Source organism: Salmo salar, chromosome ssa01, assembly GCF_905237065.1.
Source record: "Salmo salar chromosome ssa01, Ssal_v3.1, whole genome shotgun sequence".
NCBI lineage: Eukaryota > Metazoa > Chordata > Actinopteri > Salmoniformes > Salmonidae > Salmo > Salmo salar.
In genome coordinates, this window is record NC_059442.1 from 85,644,610 (window position 1) to 85,670,157 (window position 25,548).

The 25,548-nt window shown below is 46.7% G+C and overlaps 1 protein-coding gene across 4 annotated transcripts in view; it reads right to left on the bottom strand.

Annotated features, from left to right (window-relative positions):
* The window catches only part of LOC106611651 (disks large homolog 5), a 129,688-nt gene that overhangs the window by 53,774 nt on the left and 50,366 nt on the right, over positions 1-25,548 (bottom strand). For 3 of the 4 annotated variants that reach the window (XM_045723553.1, XM_014212109.2, XM_045723542.1), the window contains exons 3-8: positions 24,883-25,057; positions 22,913-23,056; positions 19,667-19,733; positions 19,435-19,551; positions 11,474-11,574; positions 11,121-11,276 (exon numbers count right to left, since the gene is read on the bottom strand). In XM_045723553.1, the coding sequence (XP_045579509.1) occupies positions 11,121-11,276; positions 11,474-11,574; positions 19,435-19,551; positions 19,667-19,733; positions 22,913-23,056; positions 24,883-25,057 (760 nt within the window). The remainder of the gene's footprint in view (positions 1-11,120; positions 11,277-11,473; positions 11,575-19,434; positions 19,552-19,666; positions 19,734-22,912; positions 23,057-24,882; positions 25,058-25,548) is intronic. The other variant, XM_045723543.1, reaches the window with a different exon arrangement.

A 25,548-nucleotide genomic window follows, 5' to 3' on the forward strand; every position in this document is an offset into this window, starting at 1 on the left:
TGACACAGTAACAGGACAGGGGAGAGAGGTAGAGTCAAACCTGACACAGTAACAGGACAGGGGGAGAGAGGTAGAGTCAAACCTGACACAGTAACAGGACAGGGGGAGAGAGGTAGAGTCAAACCTGACACAGTAACAGGACAGGGGAGAGAGGTAGAGTCAAACCTGACACAGTAACAGGACAGGGGAGAGAGGTAGAGTCAAACCTGACACAGTAACAGGACAGGGGAGAGAGGTAGAGTCAAACCTGACACAGTAACAGGACAGGGGGAGAGGTAGAGTCAAACCTGACACAGTAACAGGACAGGGGGGAGAGGTAGAGTCAAACCTGACACAGTAACAGGACAGGGGGAGAGAGGTAGAGTCAAACCTGACACAGTAACAGGACAGGGGAGAGAGGTAGAGTCAAACCTGACACAGTAACAGGACAGGGGGAGAGAGGTAGAGTCAAACCTGACACAGTAACAGGACAGGGGGAGAGAGGTAGAGTCAAACCTGACACAGTAACAGGACAGGGGAGAGAGGTAGAGTCAAACCTGACACAGTAACAGGACAGGGGGAGAGAGGTAGAGTCAAACCTGACACAGTAACAGGACAGGGGGAGAGAGGTAGAGTCAAACCTGACACAGTAACAGGACAGGGGGAGAGAGGTAGAGTCAAACCTGACACAGTAACAGGACAGGGGGAGAGAGGTAGAGTCAAACCTGACACAGTAACAGGACAGGGGGAGAGAGGTAGAGTCAAACCTGACACAGTAACAGGACAGGGGGAGAGAGGTAGAGTCAAACCTGACACAGTAACAGGACAGGGGGAGAGAGGTAGAGTCAAACCTGACACAGTAACAGGACAGGGGGGGAGAGGTAGAGTCAAACCTGACACAGTAACAGGACAGGGGGAGAGAGGTAGAGTCAAACCTGACACAGTAACAGGACAGGGGGAGAGAGGTAGAGTCAAACCTGACACAGTAACAGGACAGGGGGAGAGAGGTAGAGTCAAACCTGACACAGTAACAGGACAGGGGGAGAGAGGTAGAGTCAAACCTGACACAGTAACAGGACAGGGGAGAGAGGTAGAGTCAAACCTGACACAGTAACAGGACAGGGGGAGAGAGGTAGAGTCAAACCTGACACAGTAACAGGACAGGGGAGAGAGGTAGAGTCAAACCTGACACAGTAACAGGACAGGGGGAGAGAGGTAGAGTCAAACCTGACACAGTAACAGGACAGGGGGAGAGAGGTAGAGTCAAACCTGACACAGTAACAGGACAGGGGAGAGAGGTAGAGTCAAACCTGACACAGTAACAGGACAGGGGGAGAGAGGTAGAGTCAAACCTGACACAGTAACAGGACAGGGGAGAGAGGTAGAGTCAAACCTGACACAGTAACAGGACAGGGGGAGAGAGGTAGAGTCAAACCTGACACAGTAACAGGACAGGGGGAGAGAGGTAGAGTCAAACCTGACACAGTAACAGGACAGGGGGAGAGAGGTAGAGTCAAACCTGACACAGTAACAGGACAGGGGGAGAGAGGTAGAGTCAAACCTGACACAGTAACAGGACAGGGGGAGAGAGGTAGAGTCAAACCTGACACAGTAACAGGACAGGGGGAGAGAGGTAGAGTCAAACCTGACACAGTAACAGGACAGGGGGAGAGAGGTAGAGTCAAACCTGACACAGTAACAGGACAGGGGGAGAGAGGTAGAGTCAAACCTGACACAGTAACAGGACAGGGGAGAGAGGTAGAGTCAAACCTGACACAGTAACAGGACAGGGGGGAGAGAGGTAGAGTCAAACCTGACACAGTAACAGGACAGGGGGAGAGAGGTAGAGTCAAACCTGACACAGTAACAGGACAGGGGAGAGAGGTAGAGTCAAACCTGACACAGTAACAGGACAGGGGGAGAGAGGTAGAGTCAAACCTGACACAGTAACAGGACAGGGGAGAGAGGTAGAGTCAAACCTGACACAGTAACAGGACAGGGGAGAGAGGTAGAGTCAAACCTGACACAGTAACAGGACAGGGGGGAGAGAGGTAGAGTCAAACCTGACACAGTAACAGGACAGGGGGAGAGAGGTAGAGTCAAACCTGACACAGTAACAGGACAGGGGAGAGAGGTAGAGTCAAACCTGACACAGTAACAGGACAGGGGAGAAGAGGTAGAGTCAAACCTGACACAGTAACAGGACAGGGGGAGAGAGGTAGAGTCAAACCTGACACAGTAACAGGACAGGGGGAGAGAGGTAGAGTCAAACCTGACACAGTAACAGGACAGGGGGAGAGAGGTAGAGTCAAACCTGACACAGTAACAGGACAGGGGGAGAGAGGTAGAGTCAAACCTGACACAGTAACAGGACAGGGGGAGAGAGGTAGAGTCAAACCTGACACAGTAACAGGACAGGGGGAGAGAGGTAGAGTCAAACCTGACACAGTAACAGGACAGGGGAGAGAGGTAGAGTCAAACCTGACACAGTAACAGGACAGGGGGAGAGAGGTAGAGTCAAACCTGACACAGTAACAGGACAGGGGGAGAGAGGTAGAGTCAAACCTGACACAGTAACAGGACAGGGGAGAGAGGTAGAGTCAAACCTGACACAGTAACAGGACAGGGGAGAGAGGTAGAGTCAAACCTGACACAGTAACAGGACAGGGGGAGAGAGGTAGAGTCAAACCTGACACAGTAACAGGACAGGGGAGAGAGGTAGAGTCAAACCTGACACAGTAACAGGACAGGGGGAGAGAGGTAGAGTCAAACCTGACACAGTAACAGGACAGGGGAGAGAGGTAGAGTCAAACCTGACACAGTAACAGGACAGGGGAGAGAGGTAGAGTCAAACCTGACACAGTAACAGGACAGGGGAGAGAGGTAGAGTCAAACCTGACACAGTAACAGGACAGGGGAGAGAGGTAGAGTCAAACCTGACACAGTAACAGGACAGGGGGAGAGAGGTAGAGTCAAACCTGACACAGTAACAGGACAGGGGGGAGAGGTAGAGTCAAACCTGACACAGTAACAGGACAGGGGGAGAGAGGTAGAGTCAAACCTGACACAGTAACAGGACAGGGGGAGAGAGGTAGAGTCAAACCTGACACAGTAACAGGACAGGGGGAGAGAGGTAGAGTCAAACCTGACACAGTAACAGGACAGGGGGAGAGAGGTAGAGTCAAACCTGACACAGTAACAGGACAGGGGGGAGAGAGGTAGAGTCAAACCTGACACAGTAACAGGACAGGGGGAGAGAGGTAGAGTCAAACCTGACACAGTAACAGGACAGGGGGAGAGAGGTAGAGTCAAACCTGACACAGTAACAGGACAGGGGGAGAGAGGTAGAGTCAAACCTGACACAGTAACAGGACAGGGGGAGAGAGGTAGAGTCAAACCTGACACAGTAACAGGACAGGGGGAGAGAGGTAGAGTCAAACCTGACACAGTAACAGGACAGGGGAGAGAGGTAGAGTCAAACCTGACACAGTAACAGGACAGGGGGAGAGAGGTAGAGTCAAACCTGACACAGTAACAGGACAGGGGGAGAGAGGTAGAGTCAAACCTGACACAGTAACAGGACAGGGGGAGAGAGGTAGAGTCAAACCTGACACAGTAACAGGACAGGGGGAGAGAGGTAGAGTCAAACCTGACACAGTAACAGGACAGGGGGAGAGAGGTAGAGTCAAACCTGACACAGTAACAGGACAGGGGGAGAGAGGTAGAGTCAAACCTGACACAGTAACAGGACAGGGGGAGAGAGGTAGAGTCAAACCTGACACAGTAACAGGACAGGGGGAGAGAGGTAGAGTCAAACCTGACACAGTAACAGGACAGGGGGGAGAGAGGTAGAGTCAAACCTGACACAGTAACAGGACAGGGGGAGAGAGGTAGAGTCAAACCTGACACAGTAACAGGACAGGGGGAGAGAGGTAGAGTCAAACCTGACACAGTAACAGGACAGGGGGAGAGAGGTAGAGTCAAACCTGACACAGTAACAGGGCAGGGGGAGAGAGGTAGAGTCAAACCTGACACAGTAACAGGACAGGGAGAGAGAGGTAGAGTCAAACCTGACACAGTAACAGGACAGGGGAGAGAGGTAGAGTCAAACCTGACACAGTAACAGGACAGGGGGGAGAGAGGTAGAGTCAAACCTGACACAGTAACAGGACAGGGGGAGAGAGGTAGAGTCAAACCTGACACAGTAACAGGACAGGGGGAGAGAGGTAGAGTCAAACCTGACACAGTAACAGGACAGGGGAGAGAGGTAGAGTCAAACCTGACACAGTAACAGGACAGGGGAGAGAGGTAGAGTCAAACCTGACACAGTAACAGGACAGGGGAGAGAGGTAGAGTCAAACCTGACACAGTAACAGGACAGGGGGAGAGAGGTAGAGTCAAACCTGACACAGTAACAGGACAGGGGGAGAGAGGTAGAGTCAAACCTGACACAGTAACAGGACAGGGGGAGAGAGGTAGAGTCAAACCTGACACAGTAACAGGACAGGGGGAGAGAGGTAGAGTCAAACCTGACACAGTAACAGGACAGGGGAGAGAGGTAGAGTCAAACCTGACACAGTAACAGGACAGGGGAGAGAGGTAGAGTCAAACCTGACACAGTAACAGGACAGGGGAGAGAGGTAGAGTCAAACCTGACACAGTAACAGGACAGGGGGAGAGAGGTAGAGTCAAACCTGACACAGTAACAGGACAGGGGAGAGAGGTAGAGTCAAACCTGACACAGTAACAGGACAGGGGGAGAGAGGTAGAGTCAAACCTGACACAGTAACAGGACAGGGGGAGAGGTAGAGTCAAACCTGACACAGTAACAGGACAGGGGAGAGAGGTAGAGTCAAACCTGACACAGTAACAGGACAGGGGAGAGAGGTAGAGTCAAACCTGACACAGTAACAGGACAGGGGGAGAGAGGTAGAGTCAAACCTGACACAGTAACAGGACAGGGGGGAGAGAGGTAGAGTCAAACCTGACACAGTAACAGGACAGGGGGGAGAGAGGTAGAGTCAAACCTGACACAGTAACAGGACAGGGGGAGAGAGGTAGAGTCAAACCTGACACAGTAACAGGACAGGGGGAGAGAGGTAGAGTCAAACCTGACACAGTAACAGGACAGGGGAGAGAGGTAGAGTCAAACCTGACACAGTAACAGGACAGGGGAGAGAGGTAGAGTCAAACCTGACACAGTAACAGGACAGGGGGAGAGAGGTAGAGTCAAACCTGACACAGTAACAGGACAGGGGAGAGAGGTAGAGTCAAACCTGACACAGTAACAGGACAGGGGAGAGAGGTAGAGTCAAACCTGACACAGTAACAGGACAGGGGGAGAGAGGTAGAGTCAAACCTGACACAGTAACAGGACAGGGGGAGAGAGGTAGAGTCAAACCTGACACAGTAACAGGACAGGGGGAGAGAGGTAGAGTCAAACCTGACACAGTAACAGGACAGGGGGAGAGAGGTAGAGTCAAACCTGACACAGTAACAGGACAGGGGGAGAGAGGTAGAGTCAAACCTGACACAGTAACAGGACAGGGGGAGAGAGGTAGAGTCAAACCTGACACAGTAACAGGACAGGGGGAGAGAGGTAGAGTCAAACCTGACACAGTAACAGGACAGGGGGAGAGAGGTAGAGTCAAACCTGACACAGTAACAGGACAGGGGGAGAGAGGTAGAGTCAAACCTGACACAGTAACAGGACAGGGGGAGAGAGGTAGAGTCAAACCTGACACAGTAACAGGACAGGGGGGAGAGGTAGAGTCAAACCTGACACAGTAACAGGACAGGGGGAGAGAGGTAGAGTCAAACCTGACACAGTAACAGGACAGGGGAGAGAGGTAGAGTCAAACCTGACACAGTAACAGGACAGGGGGAGAGAGGTAGAGTCAAACCTGACACAGTAACAGGACAGGGGGGAGAGGTAGAGTCAAACCTGACACAGTAACAGGACAGGGGGAGAGGTAGAGTCAAACCTGACACAGTAACAGGACAGGGGGAGAGAGGTAGAGTCAAACCTGACACAGTAACAGGACAGGGGAGAGAGGTAGAGTCAAACCTGACACAGTAACAGGACAGGGGGAGAGAGGTAGAGTCAAACCTGACACAGTAACAGGACAGGGGGAGAGAGGTAGAGTCAAACCTGACACAGTAACAGGACAGGGGGAGAGAGGTAGAGTCAAACCTGACACAGTAACAGGACAGGGGGAGAGAGGTAGAGTCAAACCTGACACAGTAACAGGACAGGGGGAGAGAGGTAGAGTCAAACCTGACACAGTAACAGGACAGGGGGAGAGGTAGAGTCAAACCTGACACAGTAACAGGACAGGGGGAGAGAGGTAGAGTCAAACCTGACACAGTAACAGGACAGGGGGAGAGAGGTAGAGTCAAACCTGACACAGTAACAGGGCAGGGGGAGAGGTATAGTCAAACCTGACACAGTAACAGGACAGGGAGAGAGAGGTAGAGTCAAACCTGACACAGTAACAGGACAGGGGGAGAGAGGTAGAGTCAAACCTGACACAGTAACAGGACAGGGGAGAGAGGTAGAGTCAAACCTGACACAGTAACAGGACAGGGGGAGAGAGGTAGAGTCAAACCTGACACAGTAACAGGACAGGGGGAGAGAGGTAGAGTCAAACCTGACACAGTAACAGGACAGGGAGAGAGAGGTAGAGTCAAACCTGACACAGTAACAGGACAGGGGAGAGAGGTAGAGTCAAACCTGACACAGTAACAGGACAGGGGGAGAGAGGTAGAGTCAAACCTGACACAGTAACAGGACAGGGGGAGAGAGGTAGAGTCAAACCTGACACAGTAACAGGACAGGGGGGAGAGGTAGAGTCAAACCTGACACAGTAACAGGACAGGGGAGAGAGGTAGAGTCAAACCTGACACAGTAACAGGACAGGGGAGAGAGGTAGAGTCAAACCTGACACAGTAACAGGACAGGGGGAGAGAGGTAGAGTCAAACCTGACACAGTAACAGGACAGGGGGAGAGAGGTAGAGTCAAACCTGACACAGTAACAGGACAGGGGAGAGAGGTAGAGTCAAACCTGACACAGTAACAGGACAGGGGGGAGAGGTAGAGTCAAACCTGACACAGTAACAGGACAGGGGAGAGAGGTAGAGTCAAACCTGACACAGTAACAGGACAGGGGGGAGAGAGGTAGAGTCAAACCTGACACAGTAACAGGACAGGGGGAGAGAGGTAGAGTCAAACCTGACACAGTAACAGGACAGGGGGAGAGAGGTAGAGTCAAACCTGACACAGTAACAGGACAGGGGGAGAGAGGTAGAGTCAAACCTGACACAGTAACAGGACAGGGGGAGAGAGGTAGAGTCAAACCTGACACAGTAACAGGACAGGGGGAGAGAGGTAGAGTCAAACCTGACACAGTAACAGGACAGGGGGAGAGAGGTAGAGTCAAACCTGACACAGTAACAGGACAGGGGGAGAGAGGTAGAGTCAAACCTGACACAGTAACAGGACAGGGGGAGAGAGGTAGAGTCAAACCTGACACAGTAACAGGACAGGGGAGAGAGGTAGAGTCAAACCTGACACAGTAACAGGACAGGGGGAGAGAGGTAGAGTCAAACCTGACACAGTAACAGGACAGGGGAGAGAGGTAGAGTCAAACCTGACACAGTAACAGGACAGGGGGAGAGAGGTAGAGTCAAACCTGACACAGTAACAGGACAGGGGGAGAGAGGTAGAGTCAAACCTGACACAGTAACAGGACAGGGGGGAGAGAGGTAGAGTCAAACCTGACACAGTAACAGGACAGGGGGAGAGAGGTAGAGTCAAACCTGACACAGTAACAGGACAGGGGAGAGAGGTAGAGTCAAACCTGACACAGTAACAGGACAGGGGGAGAGAGGTAGAGTCAAACCTGACACAGTAACAGGACAGGGGGAGAGAGGTAGAGTCAAACCTGACACAGTAACAGGACAGGGGGAGAGAGGTAGAGTCAAACCTGACACAGTAACAGGACAGGGGGAGAGAGGTAGAGTCAAACCTGACACAGTAACAGGACAGGGGGAGAGAGGTAGAGTCAAACCTGACACAGTAACAGGACAGGGGGAGAGAGGTAGAGTCAAACCTGACACAGTAACAGGACAGGGGGAGAGAGGTAAAGAGTGACTGAGTGACAGGACAGGGGGAGAGAGGTCTAGAGAGTCTGAAGTAACAGGACAGGGGGAGAGAGGTGAGAGTGAAGGATGGTTGAAGTGACAGGACAGGGGGAGAGAGGTGAAACGAAGAGGATAGTGACAGGACAGGGGGAGAGAGGTGAAACTAGAAGGGGGTTGAAGTGACAGGACAGGGGGGAGAGAGGTGAAACTAGAAGAGGATGGTTGAAGTGACAGGACAGGGGGGAGAGAGGTGAAACTAGAAGAGGATGGTTGAAGTGACAGGACAGGGGGAGAGAGGTGAAACTAGAAGAGGATGGTTGAAGTGACAGGACAGGGGGGAGAGAGGTGAAACTAGAAGAGGATGGTTGAAGTGACAGGACAGGGGGGAGAGAGGTGAAACTAGAAGAGGATGGTTGAAGTGACAGGACAGGGGGGAGAGAGGTGAAACTAGAAGAGGATGGTTGAAGTGACAGGACAGGGGGGAGAGAGGTGAAACTAGAAGAGGATGGTTGAAGTGACAGGACAGGGGGAGAGAGGTGAAACTAGAAGAGGATGGTTGAAGTGACAGGAGAGACACGGAGATAAGGGGATGAAGTACGATACAAACAAACAGCAGCCTGTTATGTGAATGAGAAGACATAAAATAGCTCACAGTAAAAATAACTTGGTAAAAATAGAGCAACATCTGATAAAAAAAAGCTACATTTGATGAGGCTTGGCCAGTCGGCATCACAAAGGAAACTCTTAAACTAAGTAGCATAGATCTGCAGTCACAGGCCTTCATCTCCTCTGGATTGAATTACTTCAAGCACTTCTGAGTGATTTATGAACAGTTATGAACACTTATGCAGTAATGATGGGGGAAAAAAACAGATGGTTACATATCATAAAATTATTTTGGACGATATTATTGACTCCAAGTTTTGATTTATTTATTTTTGCTAGGTAGCATTAGCTACCGCTAGCCGGAGGTGGTGTTGGAGGGCCAGTAGGAGGCACTCTTTCCTCTGGGCTAAAATAAAATATCCCAATGCCCCAGGGCAGTGATTGGGGATATTGCCCTGTGTAGGGTGCTGTCTTTCGGATGGGAAGTTAAACGGGTGTCCTGACTCTCCGTGGTCACTAAAGATCCCATGGCATTTATTGTAAGAGTAGAGGGGTTAATCCTGGTGTCCTGGGTAAATTTCCCATCTGGCCCTCATACCATCATGGCCACCTAACCATCCCATGCTTCGAATTGTCTCATTCATCCCCCTCCTCTCCCCTGTAACTATTCCCCAGGTGGTTGCTGTAAATGAGAATGTGTTCTCAGCTAACTTGGTTTCTCAAATGATTGCCTCGCCTGGTACACCAACTACTTCTCTGATAGAGTTCAATGTGTCAAATCGGAGGGCCTGTTGTCCGGACCTCTGGTAGTCTCTATGGGGGTGCCACAGGGTTCAATTCTTGGGACGACTCTTTTCTCTGTATACATCAATGATGTCGCTCTTGCTGCTGGTGATTCTCTGATCCACCTCTACGCAGACGACACCATTCTGTATACTTCTGGCCCTTCTTTGGATACTGTGTTAACTAACCTCCAGACGAGCTTCAATGCCATACAACTCTCCTTCCGTGGCCTCCAACTGCTCTTAAATGCAAGTAAAACTAAATGCATGCTCTTCAACCGATCGCTGTCTGCACCTGTCCGCCTGTCCAGCATCACTACTCTGGACGGTTCTGACTTAGAATATGTGGACAACTACAAATACCTAGGTGTCTGGTTAGACTGTAAACTCTCCTTCTAGACTCACATCAAACATCTCCAATCCAAAGTTAAATCTAGTATTGGCTTCCTATTTCGCAACAAAGCATCCTTCACTCATGCTGCCAAACATACCCTTGTAAAACTGACCATCCTACCGATCCTCGACTTCGGCGATGTCATTTACAAAATAGCCTCCAATACCCTACTCAATAAACTGGATGCAGTCTATCCCAGTGCCATCCGTTTTGTCACCAAAGCCCCATATACTACCCACCACTGCGACCTGTATGCTCTCGTTGGCTGGCCCTCGCTTCATACACGTCGCCAAACCCACTGGCTCCAGGTCATCTACAAGACCCTGCTAGGTAATGTTCCCCTTTATCTCAGCTCGCTGGTCACCATAGCAGCACCCACCTGTAGCACGCGCTCCAGCAGGTATATCTCTCTGGTCACCCCCAAAGCCAATTCCTCCTTCAGCCGCCTCTCCTTCCAGTTCTCTGCTGCCAATGACTGGAACGAACTACAAAAATCTCTAAAACTGGAAACACTTATCTCCCTCACTAGCTTTAAGCCCCAGCTGTCAGAGCAGCTCACAGATCACTGCACCTGTACTTAGCCCATCTATAATTTAGCCCAAACAACTACCTCTTCCCCTACTGTATTTATTTATTTATTTTGCTCCTTTGCACCCCATTATTTCTATTTCTACTTTGCACTATCTTCCACTGCAAATCTACCATTCCAGTGTTTTACTTGCTATATTGTATTTACTTCGCCACCATGGCCTTTTTTGCCTTTACCTCCCTTATCTCACCTCATTTGCTCACTTTGTATATAGACTTATTTTTCTACTATATTATTGACTGTATGTTTGTTTTACTCCATGTGTAACTCTGTGTTGTTATATGTGTTGAACTGCTTTGCTTTATCTTGGCCAGGTCGCAATTGTAAATGAGAACTTGTTCTCAACTTGCCTACCTGGTTAAATAAAGGTGAAATAAAAAATAAAACTTACCTGGTAAAATAAGGATAAATAATAAGGGTAATGGTAAATAAAAATAAAACACAATACATATCGGCACCTAAGTATGGTGATAATATTGTATCGTGAGGTCCCTGGCAATTCCCAACCCTATTATATAGACAGGCAATTAAAGTTGACCTCCTTGTGTGTGTGTGTGTGTGTGTGTGTGTGTGTGTGTGTGTGTGTGTGTGTGTGTGTGTGTGTGTCTCTCTCTCTCTCTCTCTTACCTCCTCATAGAGGTAGAGTACTGTTGTTGGTAGTGTGCAGCAGCGTCTCTCTGCTTCAACAACATATCCACCTGTTTCTGTAGCCTCCTGTTCTCCTCATCTGCCTGCTCCAGACGACTCAGGTCTGTGTTGTGGTTGGCAGTCTTCTCATTGTACCTAGAATAATATAATGAAACACCAAGGGAGAGTGAGCTCGTCCACAACCTTCTGGACTGGAGTCCTGCACGCTATCAACGGCTCCAAGAAGGCTAGCTCCCTTAGGGGGGGTCGATATACGTGCCCATCAACACAAGGTCACTAGTACAATATAGTAATATAACAATTAAATGATATATGTTGTCTTGTCGTTGTACCTCTTCCTCAAAGCCTCATAGTCTCTCTTGGTGCCCTCTAGCTTGTCCATAGCTGTGTCATACAGCTTGTTGAGGATCTCTGACGACCCATCTCTCATCACCTGGAACAGAGAGCTCATTCATTTTATTAAACAAATTCAATACTGAAAGTTTAATGCACTGACTATATGTTACTCTGGATAAGAGTCTGTGCTACATGACTACAACTTAAAACAATACAAAATGTACCAAACCATTTATGATAGGACAGTTACAGAGAGGGAGATGGGTAGTTGAAGGACAGTTACAGAGAGGGAGATGGATAGTTGAAGGACAGTTACAGAGAGGGAGATGGATAGTTGAAGGACAGTTACAGAGAGGGAGATGGGTAGTTGAAAGACAGTTACAGAGAGGGAGATGGGTAGTTGAAGGACAGTTACAGAGAGGGAGATGGGTAGTTGAAGGACAGTTACAGAGAGGGAGATGGGTAGTTGAAGGACAGTTACAGAGAGGGAGATGGGTAGTTGAAGGACAGTTACAGAGAGGGAGATGGGTAGTTGAAGGACAGTTACAGAGAGGGAGATGGGTAGTTGAAGGACAGTTACAGAGAGGGAGATGGATAGTTGAAGGACAGTTACAGAGAGGGAGATGGGTAGTTGAAAGACAGTTACAGAGAGGGAGATGGGTAGTTGAAAGACAGTTACAGAGAGGGAGATGGGTAGTTGAAAGACAGTTACAGAGAGGGAGATGGGTAGTTGAAGGACAGTTACAGAGAGGGAGATGGGTAGTTGAAGGACAGTTACAGAGAGGGAGATGGGTAGTTGAAAGACAGTTACAGAGAGGGAGATGGGTAGTTGAAGGACAGTTACAGAGAGGGAGATGGTAGTTGAAGGACTTTATAGAATTGATGCGTGGTCCGGAGTCAGCAGAACTACCACTAGACCAGTCTCCGGCACGTCCTTTTTCCCCATATTGATTTACTATAAACTGTAGGGGAATGCTTTGAGGATGTGAACCCAGCAGCCCTCCAGTTGCCAGATCAATACGCCCTTTTTCAGTACCTGGCCCAGGAATTGCCACTGTGCTATCTATCTATCTAAAAAAAATGGAACCTTTAATTAACTAGGAAAGTCAGTTAAGAACAAATTCTTATTTACAATGACGGCCTACCCCGGCCAAACCCGAACGAGTCTGGGCCAATTGCGCGCCGCCCTATGGGACTCCCGATCACGGCCAGATGTGATGCAGCCTGGAATCGAACCAGGGACTGATATGCAGTGCCTCAGACCGCTGTGCCACTCGGGAGCCCAATCTATCAGTGGAGGCTGGTGGCAGGAGCTATAGGAGGATAGGCTCATTGTAATGGCTGGAATGGAATAAATGGAACCGTAACAAACACATCAAACATATGGAAACCACTTTGACTCTGTTCTATGTATTCCATTGCAAATAGCCTGTCCTCCTATAGGTCCTCCCACCAGCCTCCACTGCTAGTTATCTATCTATCTATACATATACAGTGATTTCGGTAAATATTCAGACCCTTTTTCCACATTTACGTTACAGTCTTATTCTAAAATGGATTTTTTTTTTTTTTATCCTCATCTATCTACACACAATACCCCATAATGACAAAGCATTTACATACAGTACCAGTCAGAAGTTTGGACACACCTACTCATTCAAGGGGTTTTCTTTATTTGTACTATTTTCAACACTGTAGAATAATAGTGAAGACATCAAAACTATGAAATAACACTTACGGAATCATGTAGTAACCAAAAAAGTGTTACACAAATCAAAATATATTTTATATTTGAGATTATTCAAAGTAGCCACCCTTTGCCTTGATGAAAGCTTTGCACACTCTTGGCAATCTCTCAACCAGCTTCATGAGGTAGTCACCTGGAATGCATTTCAAATAACAGGTGTGCCTTGTTAAAAGTTAATTTGTGGAATTTCTTTCCTTCTTAAATGCGTTTGAGCCATCAGTTGTGTTGGGACAAGGTAGGGGTGGTATACAGAAGATAGCCCTATTTGGTAAAAGACCAAGTCCATATTATAGCAAGAACAGCTCAAATAAGCAAAGAGAAATGACAGTCCATCTTTACTTTAAGACATGAAGGTCAGTCAATATGGAACATTTCAAGAACTTTTAAAGTTTCTTCAAGTGCAGTCGCAAATCCCAGGAAGCGCTATGATGAAACTGGCTCTCATGAGGACCGCCACAAGAAAGGAAAACCCAAAGTTACCTCTGCTGCAGAGGACAAGTTCATTAGAGTTACCAGCCTCAGAAATGGCAGCCTAAATAAATGCTTCAGAGTTCAAGTAACAGACACATCTCAACATCAACTGTTCAGAGAAGACTGCGTGAATCAGTCCTTCATGGTCAAATTGCTGCAAAGAAATCACTACTAAAGGACACCAATAAGAAGAAGAGACTTGCTTTGGCCAAAAAACATGAGCAATGGACATTAGACCAGTGGAAATCTGTCCAAATTTGAGATTTTTGGTTCCAACCGCCGTGTCTTTGTGAGATGCAGAGTAGGTGAACGGATGATCTCCGCATGTGTGGTTCCCACCGTGAAGCATGGAGGAGGAGGTGTGATGGTGTGGGGGGGCTTGGCAGGGGACACCGTCTGTGATTTATTTAGAATTCAAGGCACACTTAACCAGCATGGCTCCCACAGCATTCTACATCAATTCGCCATCCCATCTGGTTTGCGCTTAGTGGGACTATCATTTGTTTTTCAACAGAACAATGTCCCAACACACCTCCAGGCTGTGTAATGGTTATTTGACCAAGAAGGAGAGTGATGGAGTGCTGCATCAGATGACCTGGCCTCCACAATCAGCCGACCTCAAGCCAATTGAAATGGTTTGGGATGAGTTGGACCGCAGAATGAAGGAAAAGCAGCCAACAAGTGCTCAGCATATGTGGAACTCCTTTGAGACTGTTGGAAAAGCATGCCTGGTGAAGCTGGTTGAGAGAATGCCAAGAGTGTGCAAAGCTGTCATCAAGGCAAAGGGTGGCAACTTTGAAGAATCTCAAATACAAAATATATTTACATTTTATTGGTTACTACATGATTCCATATGTGTTATTTCATAGTTTTGATGTCTTCACTATTATTCTACAATGTAGAAAATAGTAAAAATAAAGAAAACCCCTTGAATGAGTAGGTGTGTCCAAACTTTGACTGGTACTGTAAGTATTCAGACCCTTTGCTATGAGACTCGAAATTATGCTCAGGTGCATCCTGTTTCCATTGATCATCCTGGAGATGTTTCTACAACTTGATTGGAGTCCAGCTGTGGTAAATTCAATCATTTGATTTGGAAAGGCACACACCTGTCTATATAAGGTCCCACAGTTGTCAGTGCATATCAGAGCAAAAACCAAGCCATGAGGTCAAAGGAATTGTCCGTAGAGCTTCGAGACAGGATTGTGTCGAGGCACAGATCTGGGGAAGGGTACCAAAAAATGGCAAGCATCATATTTGGAGGAAACCAGGCACCGCTCATCACCTGGCCGATACCATCCCTACGGTGAAGCATGGTGGTGGCAGCATCATGCTGTGGGGATGTTTTTCAGCGGCAGGGACTGGAAGACTAGTCAGGATCGAGAGAAAGTGAACAGAGCCAAGTACAGAGAGATCCCTGATGAAAACCTGCTCCAGAGTGCTCAGGACCTCAGACTGGGGCGAAGGTTCACCTTCCAACAAGACAATGACCGTAAGCACACAGCCAGAACAACGCAGGAGTGGCTTCAGGACAAATCTCTGAATGTCCTTGAGTGGCCCAGCCAGAGACCGGACATCAACCCATCGAACATCTCTGGAGAGACCTGAAAATAGCTGTGCAGCGACGCTCCCCATCCAACCTGACAGAGGATCTGCAGAGAAGAATGGGAGAAACTCCCCAAATACAGGTGTGCCAAGCTTGTAGTGTCATACCAAAGAAGACTCGAGGCTGTAATCGCTGCCAAAGGTGCTTCAACAAAGTACTGAGTAAAGGGTCTGAATACTTATGTAAATGTAATTTCAGTTTATTTATTTTTTATACATTTGTAAAAAAAAAATAATAATAATAATAATAATTAAAGCCTGCATTTTCTTTGTCATTATGGGGTATTGTGTGTAGATTGATGAGTGAAAAACCCCAGATTTAATCAATTTCAGAATAAGGCTGTAACGTAATAAAATGTGGAAAAAGTCAAGGGGTCTGAATACTTTCCGAATGCACTGTATCTATAGTACATCTACAGATACAGCACTATACAATACATCTACAGATACAGCACTATACAATACATCTACAGATACAGCACTATACAATACACTACAGTACATCTACAGATACAGCACTATACAATACATCTACAGATACAGCACTATACAATACACTACATCTACAGATACAGCACTATACTACACACTAGAATACAGTCCATCTACAGTACATCTACAGTACAGTGTATCTACAGTACAACTACAGTACATCTACAGTACTGTGTATCTTCAGTACAGTGTATCTACAGTACATCCACAGTACATCTACCGTACAGTCCATCTACAGTACAGTGTATCTACAGTACAGTGTATCCACAGTACATCCACAGTACATCTACAGTACATCTACAGTACAGTGTATCTACAGTACATCTACAGTACAGTCCATCTACAGTACATCCACAGTACATCTACAGTACAGTGTATCTACAGTACATCCACAGTACATCTACTGTACATCTACAGTACATCTACAGTACAGTCCATCTACAGTACATCTACAGTACAGTGTATCTACAGTACATCCACAGTACAGTGTATCTACAGTCCATCCACAGTACATCTACAGTCCATCTACGGTACAGTCTATCTACAGGACATCTACAGTACAGTGTATCCACAGTACATCTACAGTACAGTGTATCTACAGTACATCCACAGTACATCTACAGTCCATCTACAGTACATCTACAGTCCATCTACGGTACATCTACAGTACAGTCCATCTACAGGACATCTACAGTACAGTGTATCTACAGTACAGTGCATCTACAGTCCATCTACGGTACATCTACAGTACAGTCCATCTACAGGACATCTACAGTACAGTGTATCCACAGTACATCCACAGTACAGTGTATCCACAGTACATCCACAGTACAGTGTATCCACAGTACTGTGTATCTACAGGACATCTACAGTACAGTCCATCTACAGTACATCTGCAGTACATCTACAGTACAGTCCATCTACAGTACATCTACAGTACAGTGTATCTACAGTACATCTGCAGTACAGTGCATCTACAGTACATCCACAGTACATCTACAGTACAGTCCATCTACAGTACATCTACAGTACAGTGTATCTACAGTACATCTACAGTACAGTGCATCTACAGTACATCCACAGTACATCTACAGTACAGTCCATCTACAGTACATCTACAGTACAGTGTATATACAGTACATCTACAGTACAGTGTATCTACAGTACATCTACAGTACAGTGTATCTACAGTACATCTGCAGTACATCTACAGTACAGTGTATCTACAGTACATCTACAGTACAGTGTATCTACAGTACATCTACAGTACAGTGTATCTACAGTACTGTGTATCTACAGTACATCTGCATCTACAGTACATCTACAGTACATCTGCATGTACAGTACATCTACAGTCTATCTACATTATACATAACCTCTGTGACCACTGGGAAATACAACAGTAGAATACAGTGGTCTCCATCTCCACCATACAATACATTACAGTACAGTTTATTTACAGCACAACAACACTATAGCACTCTCTCTGCAGCCGTCTCATTGATGACATGGCAGTGCTACAGATAATGACTCAACATGACTGAGTCAACAACCACTCTGTCTGAATAAAGCAGAGCAGACTGAAGTGCCCTCCTCTCCTCCATAGTGTAAAAATAGATTAAGCACCAGAAAACAAGACGTGCTTCAGTCAGTAAGGCAGCATCCCAAATGGCACCCTATTCCCTATATAGTGCACTATAGGCCATGTTCAAAAGTAGTGCATTGTATAGGGAGCCATTTGGGACGCAGCCCATGGCTATATTTACAAAGGTTACACCGAAACTCTGTTTCACTCTGAGAGCTCAGAGATCAAAGGAAAAGGTGCAACATTTTTCTAGTTAAATAAATAACCCAACATTGGAACAGTTTGTCAAATTACTTCCAAGAAAAAAAGTAATTTAGCAGAGTTGAGGGTCTTGGGGCTAAATGAAGACACTAAGCAGAGACTCTTTCAGTCAGAGAGAAGAGAAACCATACAGAACATTTACAATCTGCCTCTCCGGCTCCACTACACTTCTACTGCGACGGCTTTAAAACGACTCAACTAAAGAAAAGGATAATAATATGAACACACCTAATGTACAGTGGGGCAAAAAAGTATTTAGTCAGCCACCAATTGTGCAAGTTCTCCCACTTAAAAAGATGAGAGGCCTAGGTACACTTCAACTATGACAGACAAAATGAGAAAAACAATCCAGAAAATCACATTGTAGGATTTTTTATGAATTTATTTGTCATAATAACGAACATCCCACAGGATGAACAGTCACATACAGTAGGCTACAAAAAATGAATGCACTGACTGGACTATAAAGCGCTTTGGATAAAATTGGCACATATTTGTATGATTATTGCATTATGTATATTCAAAACCTACACAAGACATTTTCTGCACGTCTACCGCATGGCATTGGCTCGCTCATAAAATCCTTAACAGACGTAATTCACAACGGCAGCCTAATTTGAATTGACATCAGGCTCATTTGATTGTGAATTTCTATGCTGTTTGATGTTAGTTTACTTAGTAATGACATGAGCTCATGAGCAATCCCAGCTTTGGGAAGACAATGTATGTGCCCCAAATGGCACCTTATTCCCTTTATAGTGCACTACTTTGGACCAGGACCTGGTCAAAAGTAGAGCACTATATAGGGAATAGGGTGTCATTTGGGACCTGGCCAATTAGCCACCTACTGATCAGACTGGCATTGAAAGCATTCCCCATGAACACGTTAGGTATGACTGACAAACATTTAACGATCTGAACCAAGGGTTCAAACTATAATGAGAGCTAAAATAGATCCTACAGAGTGTGTGTCCCAAATGACACCTTATTCCCTTCAGGCCACTATGGACCCTGGTCAAAAGAGTTAACTATAAAGGGAATAGGGCGTTACTTGAGGTGCAACTAGAGCAGCAATGAGAGAAACTAAATGGTTGATTTAATTAATAATAATTAATTAATAATTTGGTCATGTGTCTAATTTGAAGGCATTTCTGATCGCTATGACGACATAGTGGAATGAGCTCGTCTGACCGTGCTAACGGTCCTAAATGGGCAGAACATGTAGAATCTGTCTCATATGTCAGAATCCAAAAAGGTATTTCAAGACGGCAAAGGTTTCGCCAAAGTTCCCGTCAAACCAGGGATTCGAACTAGCAACACTCTGGTCGCTGGCCTGCTTCTATAACGTCTATGCTAGCTGCCACCCCCTGGACCCAAAGAGAGGACCCTGACCCAAAGAGAGGACCCTGGACCCAAAGAGAGGACCCTGACCCCAAAGAGAGGACCCTGACCCAAAGAGAGGACCCTGACCCAAAGAGAGGACCCTGGACCCAAAGAGAGGACCCTGACCCAAAGAGAGGACCCTGGAGCCAAAGTGAGGACCCTGGAGCCAAAGTGAGGACCCTGGACCCAAAGAGAGGACCCTGGACCCAAAGAGAGGCCCCTGACCCCAAAGAGAGGACCCTGGACCCAAAGAGAGGACCCTGACCCCAAAGAGAGGACCCTGACCCAAAGAGAGGACCCTGGAGCCAAAGTGAGGACCCTGGAGCCAAAGTGAGGACCCTGGACCCAAAGAGAGGACCCTGGAGCCAAAAACCTTGAGCATGTCAGGGTGAGTGTGTATTCTACTCCAATACCTGTTGGTGAAGCAGTCTCATGTCTCCCAGCTCTCTCTGGTCCTCATCATGTAGTCTCCTCATCTCCTCACAGCTCTGTTTCACATGGTTGTGTTCTCTGACCAGCTGGATGTTGTCCTGCAGAATAGAATTAAATAGGATTGAATTGAATTGAATAGAGTACGGTAGTATTCCAATAGGGAAATGTGTTTTGCAACAAAGTACAGGTATACTTGGAATACAGATAACTTACCTGTCTCACAGCATCCAGCTCCTCCTTCAGCGGAGACTGCTCGCTGGCCAGACGGCTGTGGAGCGTGCTGCAAACAGAGAAAAGATACACCAACTTGAACGTGCATCGACCCTGGCAGTGGCATGTGTTCTCTTTTTAATAGGTGTTGTATTTCATGTGCTACAATGAGCAGGTAGGAGCATTCACACAGAGCAAACTACATTGTTGTGCTTAACAATCCAGTGTTCAAAATTGTGAAACTTCAAACTTGTGAGCAGTTTGGTGAAGAAACATTTTCTCAAGCTTTAAAGGAACAATCTACCAGTGCTTTGTGGACAGTTGCTTTTTGTCCCAAATGGGCAAGTCCACTCCAGAAGCAGACTTGCTAGTAAATAAATAAAAATGTTTTTTTTTCTGCTGCAGCCACAGATGAAGACAAACATGGCCTGGACCTAGAGGCAGAGACAGAGGCTTAAACATTGGGGCTAATCCTTCATCTGTCTGTTTTACATTCTGCCCCAGCTGTTAGGTTGGTTGTCCCCACACTATTGAGACAGTATGGCAGACATCATTAAATCACACAAATGGACAGACAGAGAACATCCTACCCCCTCTCCTCACGCCTTTCTTTTCCTCAATAAAGTAGCTATCAGCAAAGTCAGTGTTGCTACACTGTACAAATAGAATGACTCAAAACACCATGATTGTGTAATGAAACTATGAAAAAGAGTGCACCTAAGCTGAGATCTGGTGTTTGAATGGAAACCCAATGTAAGTGTTTTAATACAAAGAATGTCTTTTAAAACATAAATGAAGGACTCTGAAACACCCAAAGTGGTTCTTCAATCTGAATATTGGTGTTTTTAAGAGTGTTGTGAAAACACTTTTGGGGGTTTTAGTGCATGTAAAAGGCAGCATCATCATAATAACACGGTGTTTCTCATACAGGGTTGGGTTAAATGCAGAAGACACATTTCAGTTGAACACATTCAGTTGTACAACTGACTAGGTTACCCCCTTTCCCTGGTTAAGAAATGCAATGGTATATATCATTGATGATAAGGTCCTATGGAGAATATTTATTTTCTCAATGCTTTATTTAGACAGACTAGGAAAAGGAGGGGTAGTAAGATGGTACATTTTGTTGGAATTTGACCCACTCAACCACACAGCTACACTGTAAGAAATGATTCTGGGGTGAATTGTAATCGACAACAAAAAAACAACCAACATAATCCAAATGAATGCAAGTCACAGAGTCTGTGGTGTAGAGGTACGTCACCTGGCTTAGATACAGAGCACAGAGTCTGTGGTCTAGAGGTACGTCACCTGGCTTAGATACAGAGCACAGAGCACAGAGTCTGTGGTCTAGAGGTACGTCACCTGGCTTAGATACAGAGCACAGAGCACAGAGTCTGTGGTGTAGAGGTACGTCACCTGGCTTAGATACAGAGCACAGAGCACAGAGTCTGTGGTCTAGAGGTACGTCACCTGGCTTAGATACAGAGCACAGAGTCTGTGGTGTAGAGGTACGTCACCTGGCTTAGATACAGAGCACAGAGTCTGTGGTCTAGAGGTACGTCACCTGGCTTAGATACAGAGCACAGAGCACAGAGTCTGTGGTCTAGAGGTACGTCACCTGGCTTAGATACAGAGCACAGAGCACAGAGTCTGTGGTCTAGAGGTACGTCACCTGGCTTAGATACAGAGCACAGAGCACAGAGTCTGTGGTCTAGAGGTACGTCACCTGGCTTAGATACAGAGCACAGAGCACAGAGTCTGTGGTCTAGAGGTACGTCACCTGGCTTAGATACAGAGCACAGAGCACAGAGTCTGTGGTCTAGAGGTAAGTCACCTGGCTTAGATACACGTCCCCCCGCTCCCCTCAAAGACCGGGGTTCCCCGCTCCAACCCTTCAATCTGTTTCTCCCACCTATCTCTACCTCCTCCGTCATTTCACAACTGTCTCAATAAAGTGTCAAAATAGCTTACAAAATAATATAATGCAAGTCGTTTCAATTATTTGTTGATTTAATTTTTCCAAAATAATGTAAGAAGGAATCCAACTTAATATGTTGCTCAAAATGTAAGTATATTTTATGAGGATAACAAAAGAGAGAGAAAATTGAGTGATTTAACTCATTAGAAGCCTGTGGTTTTAAAAACCTTGCATTTCCTATCTTACCATGTGACTTGGATTGTGGGTAATTATTATTTTTTAAGACTTTATAGTATAATTCTATATTAGTATTAATTAAGCTTGCTGTGCCATGAGTTGGAATGGATCATGATGAATGGGTAGCACAACTGTCAGGCAAATTGACGTTCAATGAGGACAGCACCCATTCCAATATTCATGATTGTCAATGGAAGAGGTAAGTGCAGAATCCTCATTTCTAGCAGTTCAACCTCCAGTTAGTGCTGGTGGTTTGAACACTTTGCTTAAAAATGCCTGCCAAAACTGTATTAAATGGAAAATGATCAAGTACATAAAACAATGTTAAACATTAAAACACCAGACAATGGGATCTAATTCTGCACTAGACAGGATTCAACACATCCTAATAGAGAGTGTAAAAGAGACAAGGTGTGCATCCCAAATGGCACCCTATTCCCTACTCAGTGCAACCTATGGGTCCTTGTCCAATGTAGTACACTAAATAAGGAATAAGTTGCCATTTACAACGCAGGCTAGAACAGTAATGATCTGATCTTTCTGACAGAAAAGCAGTGGCTCTGCTCACTTCTAAAATCCCTGGTGTCAAAGGATTGGGATGATGGTTTAACTGAGCAGGAGCATTTGGAATGGGACATGAGATTGGTTGACCTCTTACCCCTCGGGAAAAAATGTTCTGTGCAATCTGACGCACAGATCTCATAAGAGGGACAAACACAGGTTAAAAGCCCCTCCATCCATTCCATCGCCTGATTGTTAGAACAGAGAGACTCAGAGCACGCAGGATAAATGAGCTGGGAGAAGGCTAAAATATTTATGGACCCCAACCACTCCCATGCACTTCACTACAGGGTTCAAATACTATTTGAAATACTGTCACAAACTTTGGGTGGGTTTGAATGAGCTCATCTGTTGCGAGCTAACCCCAACCACCTGGCATTCCAGGCAAGCTAAATTGAATGCACAAGGCATTTGAAATAGTTCTAATAGTATTTGAACCCAGGTCTGCACTCTACCACTCACTGGTAGATTAGAAAAGTGTGTGTGTGTGTGTGTGTGTGTGTGTGTGTGTGTGTGTGTACACCACTCACTGGTAGAAGTCAGCTTTCTTCACGGCCTCCTCACATCTCTTCAGTGTTGTGCTGTGTTGGTTCTGTAAGGACTGCAGGTCCACCATGGCCTTCATACACTGCAGCTTCAGATGCTCGTAGTCCTGGCCTGACTTGGAGTTGGGCCTGGTTCACACACACACACACACACACACACACACACACACACACACACACACACACACACACACACACACACACACACACACACACACACACACACACACACACACACACACACACACACACACACACACACACACAGACACACACAGACACACACACACAGACACACACACACACACACACAGACACAGACACAGACACACAGACACAGACACACAGACACACAGACGAGAGATGACAGAAAAGAGTGACGTATCAGAACCAAGCCCCCCAGGAGCAGAACACTATGGTGTGTGCGTTTGGTTATGAGAGAGGTGGGGACGAGCAGCTTCATTCAAAATACATACTCTTGTTTAATGTTTTAACAGAGTTACTGAGATCACAAAATGTGGATCCCATTTAGCGTCGCCTTTTTTTGCTTCTCTTTGCTTCTGGTGGTAGAGTGACTTTGGAGGAATAAAGAGGTGGTCATCCCTGGTGAGCCTGTTATCTGTTGGCTGAGGGTGGTCATCCCTGGTGAGCCTGTTATCTGTTGGCTGAGGGTGGTCATCCCTGGTGAGCCTGTTATCTGTTGGCTGAGGGTGGTCATCCCTGGTGAGCCTGTTATCTGTTGGCTGAGGGTGGTCATCCCTGGTGAGCCTGTTATCTGTTGGCTGAGGGTGGTCATCCCTGGTGAGCCTGTTATCTGTTGGCTGAGGGTGGTCATCCCTGGTGAGCCTGTTATCTGTTGGCTGAGGGTGTTCCCTGGTGAGCCTGTTATCTGTTGGCTGAGGGTGGTCATCCCTGGTGAGCCTGTTATCTGTTGGCTGAGGGTGGTCATCCCTGGTGAGCCTGTTATCTGTTGGCTGAGGGTGGTCATCCCTGGTGAGCCTGTTATCTGTTGGCTGAGGGTGGTCATCCCTGGTGAGCCTGTTATCTGTTGGCTGAGGGTGGTCATCCCTGGTGAGCCTGTTATCTGTTGGCTGAGGGTCTGTCTAGAACGGTTCTAAGTGATGTCAGGCAAGTACATCGCCTGGCTCTGTAGTGAGTCCTGTCCCTACAGTAGCTATAGTGCCTCTGTCTCCTATTATATTGGAATAATCCACCTCCATCAAAGGTGGTCCCAGGTGAAGGCCAGGCTCTGTCTATAGTGAGGGTTGTAGGAAAGGCTTCCCTAACTTCTTCACTCAGGCCTTCACCCTTCCAGCATTGGGGAACATCCCGTGCAAAAGCACTGTTCATGACATAAACTGTTCACACCCCTCTTGTTGGAGGTGAGAACATTTTGCATCAGTTATCGACACACAAATATCATACCCCCCCAAAAAATGCTAACCTCCCCTGTCATTGTAATGGTGAGAGGTTAGCATGTCTTGGGGTTATGATATAAAATGCTAACCTCCCCTGTTATTGTAATGGTGAGAGGTTAGCATGTCTTGGGGGTATGGTATAAAATGCTAACCTCCCCTGTCATTGTAATGGTGAGAGGTTAGCATGTCTTGGGGGGTATGATATTTGTGTGTCTAACTATCTCACTCATCATTATTCACGATTCATTCAGGACTATCTGTAATCATGGTAGAATCCATATTAATGTGTTTAGAATCATATTCTATTCTTATTTACAATAAAAGCGACTCCAAAATGACACAATACATTATTTACCATTCATTTCTATTTGGCACAAAATAATCTGAAACACAACCAAAGCAAACAGCAAATGTATCCAACAAGACTGTAGAGCCCACCCCCCTAGGGGGGCACCCCACAGTTTGGGACCCCCGGTGTAGAGTACTGTAACTGCAGTATCTACAGCGGTTCTGTCTCTACCAAGAGTTCTACTGTACCTGCAGTCATCGAAGGTGGTGCCGGGCGAGGACAGGGCCAGGCGTTTACGGAGCTCGTCCCTCTCGCGGGTCACCTGTCTCAGCTGGAACAGAACCGCCTCCATCTTGTCACTCATCTGACCGTGGCGGTTCTCCATGTGGGCTGGAGGAGGGGATGAGGCTTGACCCGTGGTACCTGTCACAGTCAGACTGTCACTGATGGCTAGGGCCCTTACACCGACATAGGCTCCATCGCCAAATCCACTCCAATAGCCTATACCAAGAGAAGGGCCCTTACACCGACATAGATGATGTGAGGTACATAGGGCAATAGGGTGAATTTGGGATTGGGCCTCAGAAGACATAAGAAGATTCAAGGCAAAAATGGAGACAGAGCTCGCTCTTTCCGCAGTCAGCATACCACAGGTGGCAAGGGCCCTTACCCAAAATAGGCCCAATCCCAAATCGACCCCTAAACCCTACTCCCTGCCCTATGCACTTGTGGAGATCTGAGAGGATTTGATTTGTATTAGCAGTGTGGTTAAAGTTAGCTCCAACCCAGCCCATCAAAGGGCAAGACGGAGCTATAACTATATTGTTTATTAGGCTGCACCTGTGAAATCCTCTCAGATCTCCACAAGCACATAGATGTCGATTTGGAGGACTTGAGGCAAACAATGGAGACTG